Source organism: Fukomys damarensis, unplaced genomic scaffold (genome assembly GCF_012274545.1).
Source record: "Fukomys damarensis isolate Sample0158 unplaced genomic scaffold, DMR_v1.0_HiC HiC_scaffold_11, whole genome shotgun sequence".
NCBI classification, from domain to species: domain Eukaryota; kingdom Metazoa; phylum Chordata; class Mammalia; order Rodentia; family Bathyergidae; genus Fukomys; species Fukomys damarensis.
Window position 1 is genome coordinate 28,200,693 of NW_022900923.1, and position 15,713 is coordinate 28,216,405.

The following is a 15,713-nucleotide window of genomic DNA, read 5'->3' on the forward strand; positions in this document are numbered from 1 at the left end:
AAAAAAAAAGTTCTTCTCATAAGTAAGCTTAATATGGACATGCTTGGAATATATTTAAAAATAATTGATATGAGGTTTATCAAGGAACACTTTCTTAAGGACTTTATGCTGCTTTTTCTATGTATGGACCATGTTCTCTTGTCTCTTTACATATCAGGTATTTTGTTAAAAAGTAGACATTTTATATAATATCATGTGGCAACTCTGGAAGTCATATCCTCCTCTCTTCATAGTTTTTACTGTTATTGTTGTTGCTGGTTTTTGTTGCTTGAGTAGGAGGAATAAAGTCCCTGACTTACTGATGAACTCTGTTCCAGGAGAAGATTTGTAAATTGAATTCATTTATAAGTCCAACAAAGTCCAGTCTTTGACACAAATATACAAGATAAAGCATAAAAAAGTCAAACACACACAAATACTGTAAATACACTATTTTTACTTTTACAGTTACCCTATTTTCATTTTTGTTTCCATGGTTATTGCTTTGCGCTTCCTAGCAGTCCTTCCACATCACCAGTGCTTTTCTTCTTCCTCCTGGACATCCTGGGCTCTGACGGAGCACTGTACTACTGTCCACTGTCGCACTGTACAGTGAGCACACAGCAGCACAGCCGTGACAGTGTCTGGCAGACACGTGAGCTACTTCTGCAATTTGTTCACATCTATGTATGTTCCTAATGTGAGGTCCCTTCATACCTGTGAAAGTTTGCAACTCAAATGTACCTAAGTTAGGGACTTGCTGTACCTGTATCCTCCAAAATGTTCATATCTTAATGCTGGGACCTACTAATATCTTAGGTTACTTTTGTTTGTTTGTTTGTTTTGGTACTGGGGATCGAACTCAGGTCCATTGTGCTTGCAAGGCAGGTGTGGGAACCACTGAGCTAAATCTCCAGCCTTCTTAGGTTACTTTTTAAGGAGGAATTTAAGTTGCAAATGGAATTAAGGTTGTAATTAGCTGACCTTAAAAAATTATCCCTGAAAATCTAAAAGGACCCAGTGTAATCACAAGTGTTCTTGAAAGTAGAATAGAGAGGCAGAATATCAGCGTGATAGGCCTCTTTCACCTTCACCCCAACTATCTTTGAAAATGGAGAAAGGGAAGGAAGCCAAGGAAATGGCTTCTTGAAATTGAAAAAGGCAAGGAAACATATGGTCTTCTTGAGCTTCCAGAACAGAAACCAAATCTACTGACACCTTGGTTTTAACCCAATGAGGCTGTGTTGGAGGGACTTCTGAGCTACAAAACTATAAGATAAATTTATGTTTATGTTGTACCATCTTTTTGAGGTTTATACATTATAGAAATAACAGAAACTAATAGAGTTACTTTCTGAACAAATCTATAGTCTGTTTTTGCAGACTTTAAAGCACACTTGGGAAAAAATTTATATGCCCTGAGAGAATTCTCAGACACATTAAATAAAGACAGATCCTGCAAATGGGATTTTGCAGTAGGGGCAGATAAATCAAATGACAGTTCTCTCGAAATGGGGCTTTTCAGAAATCGCAAACCTGTTTTACTCTCTCCAGTACCTGTTAGGCTGCTTTTGTTTACTGTGAGTATGGAGCTGTTTATTTTCAATCTTGAGACCAGGGAGAGGTGATGGAAATAGGGTGAGTTAAAATGTCAGCAACTTACCATGCTTAATGAGGTTTAGCTGGGGTTTTCCCCCTTGAATAAACACATCTCAGATTGTTGCAAGGGTTTGGTTAATTTCCAGAGCTTTGAAAAATTCGATTTTAACTATTTTCCAGTGATTCTGTTTCTTTCATGGAGGACTGAATTTTCCAAGCCCTTACTCTCTCATTCTTTCTGAAATACAATCTTTTTTTTTTTTCTTAAAGTTCTCTAATGAGGTAAGAAATAACCAGCCCACTTCCCACCTCTTGCATTATTCCCACCAAAATGTTTCACTGTAGTAGCTATGTCTGTCAAAGCCGTCAATGAGCGCTTCACTCCAGATGGCTTCAAGCAAGTACTTAAAGGTTCTAAAGGAAGGTGTCACAGACTGGTTATTTTTCCTTTTGCAATTGGAACAATATTTAAAAATTAAATTTCCTTAATCATGGTATGGACAATCAGAATTGAGTGTACAAAACAGAACCATGTTAGGCACTTAAAGAGGAAGGGATAACACTCGGCATTAGGAGAATACAAAAGAAATTGAGGGAATGAAGTGGGTTGTAGGATGAACGTTTGTAAACAAGCTGTACAATAATAGAGCTGGCCCACAAGGATATCTACCTTTGAGGATAGACTTCATTTTAAATTTTTCATTAAAATACCTTTGAATTTTACTGTCTTTTTTGGTTTAATTTGTTTTCTTTGGTCTTATTTTCTGCTTTTATTTTTATTATTTCTTTACTCCTAGTCTATTATTTGTTGTATTTGTGGTTTTCTAGATACTGGATGCTTAGGATATTTTTATTATTAGTTTCTAAAATATATTAATTAGCATTTAAGATATCTTTTCAGTGCTACTTTAGTGAAATCCCATAGGTTCTAATAATAATGTTTCACCTTAATTTTCCAACACCTTTGTGATATTTTATACATTTAGGTAGCTTTATGCTTTTGTCATTAGTTTCTATTCTTTTTACTGTAGTTTATTAACTGTGGTTATAAAATGCTTCGTGGATACTTTTGGGTCTAATATTTTATTTTGAAAATATTCCATTGGTATTTGAAAAGAATATATTATATATATATATATATGTATTATTAATGACAAATATACACACACACATAGGACTTAGACACAAAATCTGAATGAGTAATTTTAGTTTTCAAATCCTTTATTACTTTGTTATTTGTTTCACTATACAATTAATTTCTAAGGAAGGCATATTGAACAAAATTTCCTAATTTTGTAACGATATTTGCTGTTATTCAGTGCATAAAGCATTGTCATTGTAAAGGTTTATTCGTGTTACCATGAATAATATGAAAATAAAGGTTTTACGTGTTATCCAAAATAAAGCAATACAAATATTGCTTTGTCATGTTAAATGATTTTTGTGTTGTATACTAGTCTATCAGAAAGCAATGTCAAATTGCTGCTTAGGGATATCTTTGTCTAGCTCTTATTAACATTTTTGTGAGGGTTTGTGTATATACATGTGTATGTGTGTACATTTATCCACTTATATTTTAATTTTAAGAATACTCCTAACCCATAAAAATATTTTTAATGTCTATTTTAAAAGTCTATTTTAAAATCATCAAAAATTCTGTTAAACAAGAAATGCATTTAGTCACATGTATGATTTTGATTTGTGTTTGATTTTATTTTTAACATCATATTTATTTCTTGTCATTTTCTTGGGTGATTTTTTTCCTTCTTTCATATATACATTTTTTGGTGTTTTTTTATTGAGTTTATTGGTACAATCTAGGTATACAGTAGAGTTACATTCATTACTGGGATCCTGTACCTTCACATGACAGATCTTGGTTCTCATTTTTTCCTCTTGTCCCTGCCCTCCCTTCACACCCTCCTCCCCTCCCATTTACAAACACTTTATTTCCATTTTTTCATTTTCTCATATATTTTTCTTTTCCCTTATTCCCTTTCCCCTACCCTTCCCACTTTCCCTATACCTTTAGCCAGGGATTGAATTCAGGACCCTGCACTTGAGAGGCACGTGGCAAAACCACTGAGCTAAATCCCTAGCCTGCTTTCATATTTTTGTAGATTAATAAACTCATTAATTCATTATATGTAGATGAGAATCTCAAGTTCACAAAATGGGTTAAATTTAATAAATCCTTAAATATTTTTGCAAACTTCATATGCTAATTCATATCTATAAAATCATGTACAAATAAGACAATCGTTATTTAGTTTACTTGAAACATTTTGATCCTGTTATCCTTCCCACACTCTTTGGAATATTGTTGAAAATACTAATGTTCCATGTTGTTATTCTTTTTACCTTATGTCCTTTAGGCTTTATAAATTCCTATTTGCCAAATACATTAACTAATAGGACAGAATTATTAGTAGTTATTTAAGACTAGAATTGTTTTACTGCTATTTTTATATCACAAGAAATTGTCCATAAAGATAAAAATTCTAACTTTTCTGTAATAATTTAAGAAAGTATTGTCCAATATAAAGTAGGATATTTTGAGACAGACACATCAACTTTTTTCTCACTGGAAGAGATCAAATGCAGTAAATCATTTATTGGTAAGGGTAATCACCAGAAAAATCAGATTAATTTAGCTTTTTAAAAATACTGTTTTAACTTTCTTTACACTACTAGTCCCAATCTTAAGGATTTTTTTTCCTATCTTTGCAAAAAGAAACAGTTGATCCAGAAATCCTATTAATATTTTTGGGCCAGGGATTTAGCTCAGCTGTTCGGTGGCCTGCCTTTCAAGTGCAAGGACCCAAGTTCAATCCCTAGTACCAAAAAAAAAAAAAAAAAAAAAAAAATTTTTTTTATCCTGTTCTTCATTTCTACCTCATAGTGTTATTCACTTTATCCCAAATATATCAATGTATACATAAATATATATATGAGAATGAAACAAAGGCAGGAAAGGAAGGAAAGAAAAAATAATAATTTCCACTGATCAAAGTTTCAGTCTGAGCATCCTTCTCACATCAGGTAATTATCTGTCTGGGCCTCTTGCAGAACCACCCAGCCTGGAAGATGCGGGGAGAATGCTCAATGAGACGGTGGTCGTGAACAACCCCATTCAGCTGGAGTGTAAGGCAGCAGGAAATCCTTTGCCAGGTGTGTTTACATTTACAGTCTGTAATTTATCAATATTTTAAGATTACTGAGAATAAATTAAATTGTGAGTGTAAGTGACATTATTAATAAAAGAAAGATAGTAGAAGACATTTCAAGGATAAAGCATGATATCACTAGAGGATGTTGTAAAGTTTTCATTACTTTTTGGTACATGAAAGTATTTGTTCACTGAATGTAGAATCATATGAATACATTAATTGTTTTGTCTTTATTCTGGCCACAAAAAGCACATCTATATTTTACATATATTTATGTTGAAAATATTTTAAAACTTTATAAAGTTCTTAGTGAATTTTGACCAAAATGATGCTACCTCACAGTCGTTCTAATGAGACCACCACTTTGTTTTACATATTCCCACGACTAGTCATATGAATCAGTAATATATATTTTTGAAGCCTTTAGTATAATGTGATATAGTGTGTGTATCTTTGTGTTCCTCTGCTAGGGATTGAACCCAAGGTCTTGCCCACATGCTAGGCAAGTGCTCTAGCACTGAGATAGATCTTCTTCTTTTTTATTTAAATTTTATTTTGAGACAAGGTCTCCCCAAGATGCCCAAGCTGACTTTGAACTTGTGATTGTCCTGCTTTGGCCTTCAGATGAGATGGGACTACAGGCGTGCGCCACCACACCCAGCTTGACATATGGTTTTGAACAGATGTGTGAACAAAATTTGTGTAGGAAATAGACAATAGAAAAGGAATAGAATAGACTGGAAATTTACCATCAGGCAACACTGACATATTGAAGGCAATATAAAGAATGTTTTAAGGTTAATTCATTTTCAAAACTCACATTAACTCAAGTGTTGGTGTTTTTCTTACCTCTCTTAATCATCAACCCTAAGGAGATGTTCATGTAAATAGATTAATCTCAGTAAGCAGAAGAAGAAAGCAGTTGTAACTATTTTAGATAAGATCTGACTTGGTATATTAAATTTTCAAAGAAAAATTTACCTAGCTTTTTTCTTCCCTCCCCTTTCAGTTATTTCGTGGTACAAAGATAGCCATCCACTGTCAAGTTCCACTAGTGTAACTTTCTTGAACCGAGGACAGATCATTGATATTGAAAGTGCCCAGATCTCAGACGCCGGCGTATATAAGTGTGTGGCCATCAATTCTGCTGGTGCCACGGAGTTATTTTACAGTCTGCAGGTTCATGGTGAGTGCTGCCTTGCGTAGGTTGATCTTGGGTTAAAGAGGTTTGCAAAATGATTAACTGCTTTTATAAAACTCTAGTGCAGATATTTAATAGAATGTGTTTTTGTCATCTTTAATTAAAGGCCTGTGTTCTAAAACTGATGAACATTGTTATGGGTGATTTTTATGAAAATGTTGAATTTTCACATGCTTTTGCATATGTTTGCCTCAGATGAGTTAGTTGTTAAAAGAGTCATTGGTATTCTTTTCAATTAAAGACAATAACCTTGCTTGTGAATTCATTCTAATAGAATCATGGATATTAGTTAAACAAATGTTTCTAAACTACTATCTCTGAAGAAGGATTTTTAAAGAGAGTTGGTAGTTAAATAGTAGTGTATGCAATGGAGGAAAGAATGCATAATGTACATACACATCTAAAAACAAAAATATATTCTGACATTTTAAAAATTATTTAACCAGTGAAAGCTCTGTCTTCTCATCTCTAAGATGACTATACTGATACTTGCCCCACTTTATATGATGGCTGGGATTAGATTTTGAATAAGAGCTCTGAAAGAACTTATCAAAAACAAAAAAGCCCATGTACAAAATCTACCCATAAACAAATTATTCTGGATATTACATGTAGTTTTCCTTACTCTGAGATTACATATACTTTGATGATAACCTACTTTTATTTATTTTTTCAGTGCCCCCTTCGATTTCTGGCAGCAATAACATGATAACGGTGGTGGTTAATAATCCAGTGAGGTTAGAATGTGAAGCCAGAGGTATCCCTGCCCCAAGTCTGACCTGGTTGAAAGATGGGAGTCCTGTCTCTAGTTTCGCCAATGGAATTCAGGTATCCCTTTTCTGTGGTGAAATCTATCATCCAGCTCTTCACAATGGGAAGTACAAAGAGATAATTTTTTGAAGAGATTTTGAGAATATTAACAAAAATCATTTTTAAAAACACGTAAATACATGAGCACAAGCAGTTGAGATGTGTAAACAATTCACTTAAAACTCAGTAACTCTGTTTCCTCACCTCATCTATAGGGCTTACATTTTACCTGTTTAGTTTAGAAACAGGTTCTTTTTTCTGACTTCCCCCACTTCATATTTGTACCACAAGACGTGTTCTTCAACAACAGAAACAGAAATTGTGGGGTAGAATGTATATATTTCAATGTCTGGAAATAATAAATCTTGAAAATACATAGAGTTTATATACTTCTATAAAAACTTCAAAGAATAAAGTTAGAAAAGTTATAATGAAAACATCATGTGGAATGAACTTTGACTTTTACAAAAATTGTCTTGCATTATATTTACTCAGATTTAAAAACAGAAGCAGCTTTACTGGCATCCCTTATGTTGCTGTGATTCCCTTTGTTGTCCTTTGCAGATATTGCATTTTTCACAAATGAAGGTTTGTGCCAGCCCTGCACCAAGCAAGTTGATCAGTGTTGTTATTGCAGTAGTTCTGATGATTATTGGCTTTTTTTTGGCAATAAAGTATCTTTAATTAAGATATACACATTGCTGTTTAGACTCAGTGCTATTGCACACTTTATAGACTACAGGATAGTGTAAACATAACTTTATATGCTGGGGAATGAAAAAAATCTGTATGACTTGCTCTATTATGTTATTTGCTTTATCGCAGTGGTCTGGAAGCAAATCAAAATATCTTGGAGGTATGCTTGTATCTAATTTGAAGTCTAGTTTTATTTTACCGAATAGAGAATATAGTTCTCCTACAATTCTGTTTCCTCAGTTTTTTTTTTTTTTAAATCCAATCTTTCAGAATTTGGGATCATAGAAGATCAAAAGTTAAGGTCAATATATAGAAAAGAACCATTGTATTTATAGGAGAAAAGAACAAGGAATGTGACTGATTAATTTATTTAGCTACTACTTTGTTGTTGATTAACTTATCTGTTCACCCAAAGAAAAACTAGAATTAGTTCCTGATATTTCTGCCTCTCCCGTTTGTGCCCCTAACATGGCTTTTCTCTCTTTGTGTATGACTGTGGATGAAATTTGATGCTGTGTATAGAAACTTGCTTTCAGTGGTCATTAGCAACGTTTGTTCTGTTTAGTCTTTCGCTTTCTTCCACTTAGAAGATAAGGGGTTTATATGATGGTTACACACTTCCAAATATCCAAGTGAAAATCCCCCTAGAGCCCGTTTGTGCCCCTAACATGGCTTTTCTCTCTTTGTGTATGACTGTGGATGAAATTTGATGCTGTGTATAGAAACTTGCTTTCAGTGGTCATTAGCAACGTTTGTTCTGTTTAGTCTTTCGCTTTCTTCCACTTAGAAGATAAGGGGTTTATATGATGGTTACACACTTCCAAATATCCAAGTGAAAATCCCCCTAGAGCCATCTGCCTATTGGTCAGCCTTATAAAATTAGAGGACAAGAATACTTACCATTTTTTATGGGGTCTGTAGTTATTTAGCTTTCTTTTTGTTAACAGATTCTGTCTGGGGGTCGAATCTTAGCACTGACCAGTGCTCAGATAAGTGACAGTGGGAGGTACACCTGCGTGGCAGTGAATGCTGCTGGGGAGAAACAAAGGGACGTGGACCTCAGCGTGTATGGTGAGACAAGTTATAATGATTTCTCCTTGGACAGTAGAATGGTTGGGTCCTAAGATCTTTAATGAGAATTTATTGACACAAAGAATAGTGAAGCCAAGCATCATGTTGCATGCTTACAATCCCAAAACTCTGGAAGGCCGAGGCAGAAGGACTTCAGATTTGAGTATAACCTAGGCAATCAAAAACTTAGTAAGACCTTGTCACAAAATAAAAAGTAAAAAGAGCTAGGGATGTAGTTGAGTGTGAAGGCTCTGGAATCTATTCCCAATACTACAAAAGAAGAAAAGGAAAAAAAATGAACAATGAACAAAGGAATGATACCACCAGGTCAAATTCAAAATTCCCTTACTACTTTATATTTGACTTTGATTTGTTCTTTTTTTAAGTTCTGAGGTGGTAAAATGTTCACATCTGTCCTGTAGGATGTTGGGTTTACAGTGTACTCTGAAGAGCATGACTCTGGTTGATATCAGCTCTGCAATTCAGAAGACACCTCCCTAAAGCAAATATCTGTTCACGTGCCTTTGTTCATCTATTTTTCTAACAGCTGTGTTTTCATTACTTTTAATATATTTACAGTCAGTGTATTTTGAGATCACTACTATGTCTATAATGCTATTTGCAAAGCAAAAGTTAAAATGGATGTAAGTTGAGCCAAAAATCAAGTTATTTATTTTTTTTCCTATCACTACGCTACAGAAGGGAGTGAGTGCTTCCATCACAGCAAAAATCCCCCAGATGAAGTTGGGGCCTCATTGCCTCCATTCATAGATTATGTGTGTCATTCCACATCTCGGTATACCCTTACATTTAGAAATTACAAACATTATTCACTGTTGTACTTGCCTTATATTTCTGGACTCATGGAATCATGACATTGCTTCTTCATGGACTTTCTTAAAGTATCTGCGTACAAGGCCTTTCCTTTAAGTCCCACCTGATTCTAAATAATTCACTTGTATTATAAATATATTAATTTTTTAAACTTCAAACTATGTGGCCTTCTCTTTTTAAGTTTGACAAAAGCAAGTTATTAATGCCATATCACTTGCAGTATATTGTCACATAAAATGTCAGTAGAAAGGCCCCTCATTCCCTAGATACCATAAAAAGTCCTGGTTAGCATCAGTACACTTCCAAAGGTCTCTCTGTACTGTTCTTATTACTGCTCCTGCAATGAACTAGGTCCACATCCAACCCCCAGATTGTCTGGTGTATCTCTTAGCAGGTTTATATTGTCCAGTCCTAGGGATCCCACTTCTATCACTGCATTGGGTAGCTGCTGCACTTGCTGAAGAACTGAAAGACACAATTCTAAAACATAACAGAAAAATGATCAATATAAGCCTGGGTGCCATGGCTCCTTCAGTCATTAGCAGGCAAACAGAGGTGACAAAAGCATTGACCAGGTTTTAGTCAGCTGTCCAAATCTTCATTTGGCTATTTCTATTTTCTACTGGCTAATGCCATGAGTAGGCCTAGGGCCAGGGATTTAGCTCAGTGGTGCCACCCCCTGCCTCGCAAGCACAAGGACCTGAGTTTGATTCCTGGTACCAAAAAAAAAAAAAAAAAAAAAAAAAAAAAAAAAAAAAAAAAAAAAAAAAAAAAAAAAAAAAAAAAAAAAAAAAGTAGGCCTAGGAGATAATAGAGAGCTGATATTTTTGAGGAATCATGGAAATATGCATCACTGTTCTTTATAAGTTGCTAATATACTTGCACCCCACCTTTTCAGGCTGAAACAGTATCTTTCATCTAGTATAAAAATTAAGTAACAGATGTATTGTATGTCTGAGAATGTACCTTTGTGATTAACACTTGAAATGTATATTCAGCAAACTACTGAAGAAGTGAAAATTAAAACATTTTACTTTTAATCTGAAATGAATTTCCAACCTATATTCCATTCATTGTATATTAGTATCTTCTATAAACTAGTATCTCATTGGACCCTTATGAAAATTGATGCTCAGGGTTATGTCCCCTTCAGATTTACATTGCAGAGTGTGGAGGTGGTATGCAGAGTATGCAGTAGGCAAAATAGCTTTCCCTATAATTATAAGGGTAGTTTCTTTCAAACTTTTCTCCTTGTAATAAATTTTAAGTATATTGTACAATGAGACACTAAAACAAATATTCCTATGGTATATTTGCTTTAAACATAAGCCCAGAGAATTTTCTTAGAAATCTCCCCTTTGTCTCAGTAAATAGAAACCTTTAGATATTTTGGGTTTTGTAATTAAACTTATAGATATAATGTGTACAATGAGAAATAAGTCCAGGGTACATCCTTTCCTAAGCTTCATAGCCATAAAACAAAATAGGGATAACACCTAAGGAAGTAAGGATCTAAAAAGTAGAACCTTATTCTCTTCTCAGACTAAATAAAAGTTTGAAATGAGAGATACAACAGAAAAAAATATATGTGTTTCAGTAAAATATATTCTCAGCTATAATAAGTTTTGCTTTAATATATTTCATAAACAAATGCTTCATTATTTTCACATTTTTTCTTAGTTTTAAAACTTTGATTTCCTTTTGAATTTGGTTCAACTGCAAAGAAAAGTAATTAAAAGGAAATATTTAGAAATAAATTAGCATTCCATGGTCTTGGATTATTTCTGGCTTTCACTTCTGCAAACAGTGATAAAGAAATCACATGCTTTTGTAAAGTCTACAGATAATCTAAAATAAACACACTTTAAAATAGTTATGGTATTTTTCATCCAATAAGATCAAACTTTACCCCAAATTATATGAAAGGTATAAAACTGGTCATTCCACTTAGGTCTTCATGTGCTGAAGCCCTTAAAGATACATATTTTTCATGGTATCTTATAAAGTGGCTTTAATTGTGCTTATTTTGCTATTTTATAGCAGTCTTAGGCTTGAACAGACTGGTCTCATATCTTTTATCTAGTGTGTCACATATTTTAAAAAACTCACTCTTCTGTTCCCCACAGATTTCATTGACCTTGCAGAGAGCCAAATGACTGGTTGTACTATTAAATTTAGTGGAAGGAGCATCATGAATCTCTGCACAAATGCTTCACTGGTATAATCCAGCCATTGTGCCAGTTTTTTCCCTGTAGCATACATACATCCTTAGGGTTTGGCATAAGTCCTGCACCCACAAATAGCACATAAATGTGCCCTTTTGATTCACCTCCCATTCCTTTTGAAGCACACAGGGTAGCTCTCTAAGTCTCTTTCTCACTTCTGGGATGAAATAGCCAGTATCCACCATTTAAAGGAGGTTTCTTTTGGTTTGCAGTCCATAGTTGGCCCCAAGGCAGAGGGCAGAGCAGAGGAAAGCTGCTCACATCATGGCAGGCAGGAAACGAGAGAAGGGAGGAACTAGGGAGGGAGAAGAAGCCTCCCCTAGCCATCCTCCTCTTCCAGCCAGACCCTTCCTTCTAGCAGCACACTTGACCGCTGAACTCACCCTGTGGATGACTCCACCTGTGCCCCATGATCCGGGCACCTTCCGCAAGCCCTGCCTGTGAGCACATCAGGCTTTTGAGGGACATTCTTGATGTAAACCATAACAGTAGCAGAGAAAATTCATGATTACAGAAACACCATGCTATTAGTTAAAGTCTGTTGCGTTCATTGTCATCTTACCAGATGCTAGGGTATTGGGCCTGAAACAAAGGTTAATAGACAATAATATTCTTTCCACGAAAATCTCATTTTTACTGAAGCATTTGAAAAGCCCCTTAGGGTTCATCTAATTGCTCTTTAGCCTTTCTTTGGAACAAAGACAAAACAAAACTACAAATAAAGTAATTTTCCTACAATCCTAAAAATGTAATAAGAAATGGCAAGAAAACTCCCCTTTGTGGTTTTTCAAAGTGGCTCTTCTATGACAGCCTTAATTTCATTGTCAGTTTGTCTTTTCTCAGTTATTATATATACTGGCCTAAAATAGTCCTTGATAGATATGGATCCCATGCTTTTCCTGAGAGAGTTGTACCTAAAGCATCTAAGGCAAATGGTTGTTTACTCTTTCATACACCTCTAGGAGAAGGAGATTCTTTAAAGTTCTCCTAAAACACAGACCAGTATCTAACAAAATTCACATAGCTGGGGAATTCTAACTTTAATTTTATTAATATTTCATTTCATTTTCTCCTTTTAAGTAACTGTGAATATGTTGTACAACTTATCACTGACTATTTTTTATTGGGTCACTGGACAAGGACTTTATTCCATAGAAAGTTGATGAGGCATCATGGAAAACAAAAAGAACATAAGATTGTGCATTACAATACTTTTAGCTTTGCCATTAGTTAGCCATATTATTCTTCATAAGCTGTTGTCTGTCCCCATTTTATGTTTAGTACATTGTTCTATCGAAGTAGATGATCTCTGTGTTCTTCTTTCAAACCTGTTTTAATTTTGCCTCTGTGACTATGAAATTTCTTTCTTTTGCAAAAAATATAAATATTAAAATATATCCTTTTAATTCATTGTTTTTTCCAAAATATTTTGTGAGTGATTCATTACTTTTAAAACCTTAAGTAGTAATTAGTTCTAGAAATTTCTTAAATGTGCACTTGGTGAGAATTTCTAGTTATAAATGTTTTTAAAAGAAAAGATAGGATTATTTATGTTCAGCAAGAATATATTTATCAGTCATTTATTAATACTTGATTCTGAACCAAGATGCACAGAGAGTATGATAGGATGATCCTGTATCTGTAGTTAAAAAGTTGCTCAGTATATGTATTGATAATTAATAAAGACACTATGCTGGCCTATTTTGTTCTGAGGCAAAATTCATCTTTCACACAGTTCCACCAAATATTATGGGAGAAGAACAGAACATCTCTGTCCTCATTAGCCAACCTGTGGACTTACTATGTCAAAGTGATGCTGTTCCCCCACCTACTCTGACATGGTTAAAAGATGGCCGCCCTTTGCTGAAGAAACCAGGTCTCAGTATCTCTGAAAATGGAAGTGTGTTAAAGGTAAGACTATGGATTCATTTCTTTCTGTATTATTCCTAAGCTCATAGCTTTGGTGTTATCCCTTCAAACTTGCCTGTCCTTTGCAAGTGTCCTAATTTCATCTTTTTTTATTCATTGATTTTATTGGTGCATTTTAGGCACACAATATGATGGCATTCATCATTGGGAATATGGACCTTTACATGATACATCTTGGTTTTTATTTTTTCCCCATTCCTCTGTTCTCCCTTCAACCTCTCCACCCCTCCCTATTTACAAAGACTTTCTTTCCATTTTTTCCTTTTCTCATATTTATTCCTTTCCATTCTTTTCTTTCCCATACTCCTCCACTTCCCCTACCTTTTCTTCCTATTTCACATGATCTATTATACATTTTTATCCTTATTTCATCTTGTGGGCCGAGTAATTAGCTCAGTGGCACTGCTGCCTGCCTCAAAAGCACAAGGTCCTGAGTTCAATCCCGGTACTAAATAAATAAATACATACATACATACATACATACTTATTTCATCTTGTAATATCCCCAGGTTGCTTTTCTTAATGAACACTTTTCATTAATGACGTTAATAAGCTTTTAGTATTATGATTGATAAGATTCAAATATTTAATTATTGATTCATTCTTGTATCCAGAAGCCACTACAAAAATAAAGAACACTTCCAGGAAAAGATTGTAGAAATATTCTAAGGAGTGTCACATCATCATTCATTCAATCAGTCAGGAAATAACCATTATAGGTGCTCTGGATAAGGATGCAAAAATTATGACATATCTCATATTCTTGATGTTTTCAATTTCACATAAAATGAAAAGTATAATTAGCAGTTCAATTTAAAAGTGCAGCAAGTGCTGTAATGAATATGAGTTAACTGCCAAGAGGATGGTACAGACAATTCCTTTTGGAAAAGAAAGCAAAAAGCAAGATTCTGGTTGTGTAGAAAGTGCTTGGAAGACTACCTTGCTTTTCAAGCCTAGATAAGAACAAAAGTCTTGATAAAGGAAAAAAAAAGTCAGCCAGGATGACTGAAACAGAGAATTTACAATGTGAATATTTGGAAATAATGTTGAGGTTAATCTGAGTGGCATAGAGCTGACATGGAGAGCTGGCCTAAGGAGTTAGGGGACTCAGGAGGCCCAAAGGACTGAATTCCATAACTGCACTGAATATTTATAAAATCTTCATAAAAAATTCACTGAGAAATTAAAAGGATAGCTAAGTAATCTGCCCAGTTAGTAAGAGGTAGAAATTGTATTTGAACGCAAGGAATGTAGCTTCATGCTGCTAACTGCACAGAGCTTCTTGGTTGAGGAAGATTATTACTGGCACAAAGAGGGAGTTTTGAGAAATGGATGATGAGTGTCAGCCTGTGGGAAGGGTGGTAAAGTGACTGGTTTAGCCGTGGAGAACAGAAGCCTAGGGATGAGCTGAGGAAATGTGAATGTGTGTTCAAAGAAAATGATGGGGATCTTGGGAATTATGAAGCCAAGATAATGGAGCTAGGTGTGGAAGGGAAAACCAGAAGCACTGATGAAAGAGGGATAAGCAAACTGAGGTAAAGTATGAAAAAGAAAAGCGGGGGTGAGAATTATTCATACTTAGAAGTATAGCTCAATGTTCTAGAAGGCATCTGGTAAAATTCCCAAGCCTTAGCTATAATGAATGACAGAGGGAGACAGTTGAACACAAATCTCGGTGATAGAGCAGTTCATTTCTTCAGGTGGTAAAGCGATACTCATTGCTCTCTACCATGGAGCTGGACTAGGCATCCTGGAATATGCAGGTCCCGTTGAGAGAGGCAGACTTATGCAATGAGAACGTCTATGTGCAGTTAAAACCATTTAGCCTCTGCCTTACCCAGCATCATTCTCATGCATCTTACCAAGATCAACTAATAGAATTGTACCATTTATTCTGCTTGGCATTCACTAGGCATTTAATAAATGCCCAGCAGTCCTCTTTATTGTACCCATGCCTAACTTCAATACTTCTTATGCACAGGCCTGTACAGCTTTCTGGCTCTAAGGTCCTGTAACCCCCTTTTGGAGCAGATCTGCCACAAATTATACTCCTGTAGGTGATATACATCTCTTACTTGATTCTGAGTTTCCTCATCTTAAAAATTGAAATGATTAAATTTTAATACCCTTTAAGGTCTAATAGTCTTTGTCTTTCCATCTAATTCTAATTTTGTTGTTCACATCTGTTGATCAGGAAGT

At 34.8% G+C, this 15,713-nt stretch overlaps 1 protein-coding gene across 1 annotated transcript in view; it reads left to right on the plus strand.

Annotated features, from left to right (window-relative positions):
* Hmcn1 (hemicentin 1) overlaps positions 1-15,713 on the plus strand; it is a 419,231-nt gene that overhangs the window by 272,108 nt on the left and 131,410 nt on the right. The window contains exons 37-41 of the mRNA XM_010635433.2: positions 4,648-4,749; positions 5,758-5,934; positions 6,626-6,777; positions 8,403-8,526; positions 13,321-13,496. Of these exons, the coding sequence (XP_010633735.1) occupies positions 4,648-4,749; positions 5,758-5,934; positions 6,626-6,777; positions 8,403-8,526; positions 13,321-13,496 (731 nt within the window). The remainder of the gene's footprint in view (positions 1-4,647; positions 4,750-5,757; positions 5,935-6,625; positions 6,778-8,402; positions 8,527-13,320; positions 13,497-15,713) is intronic.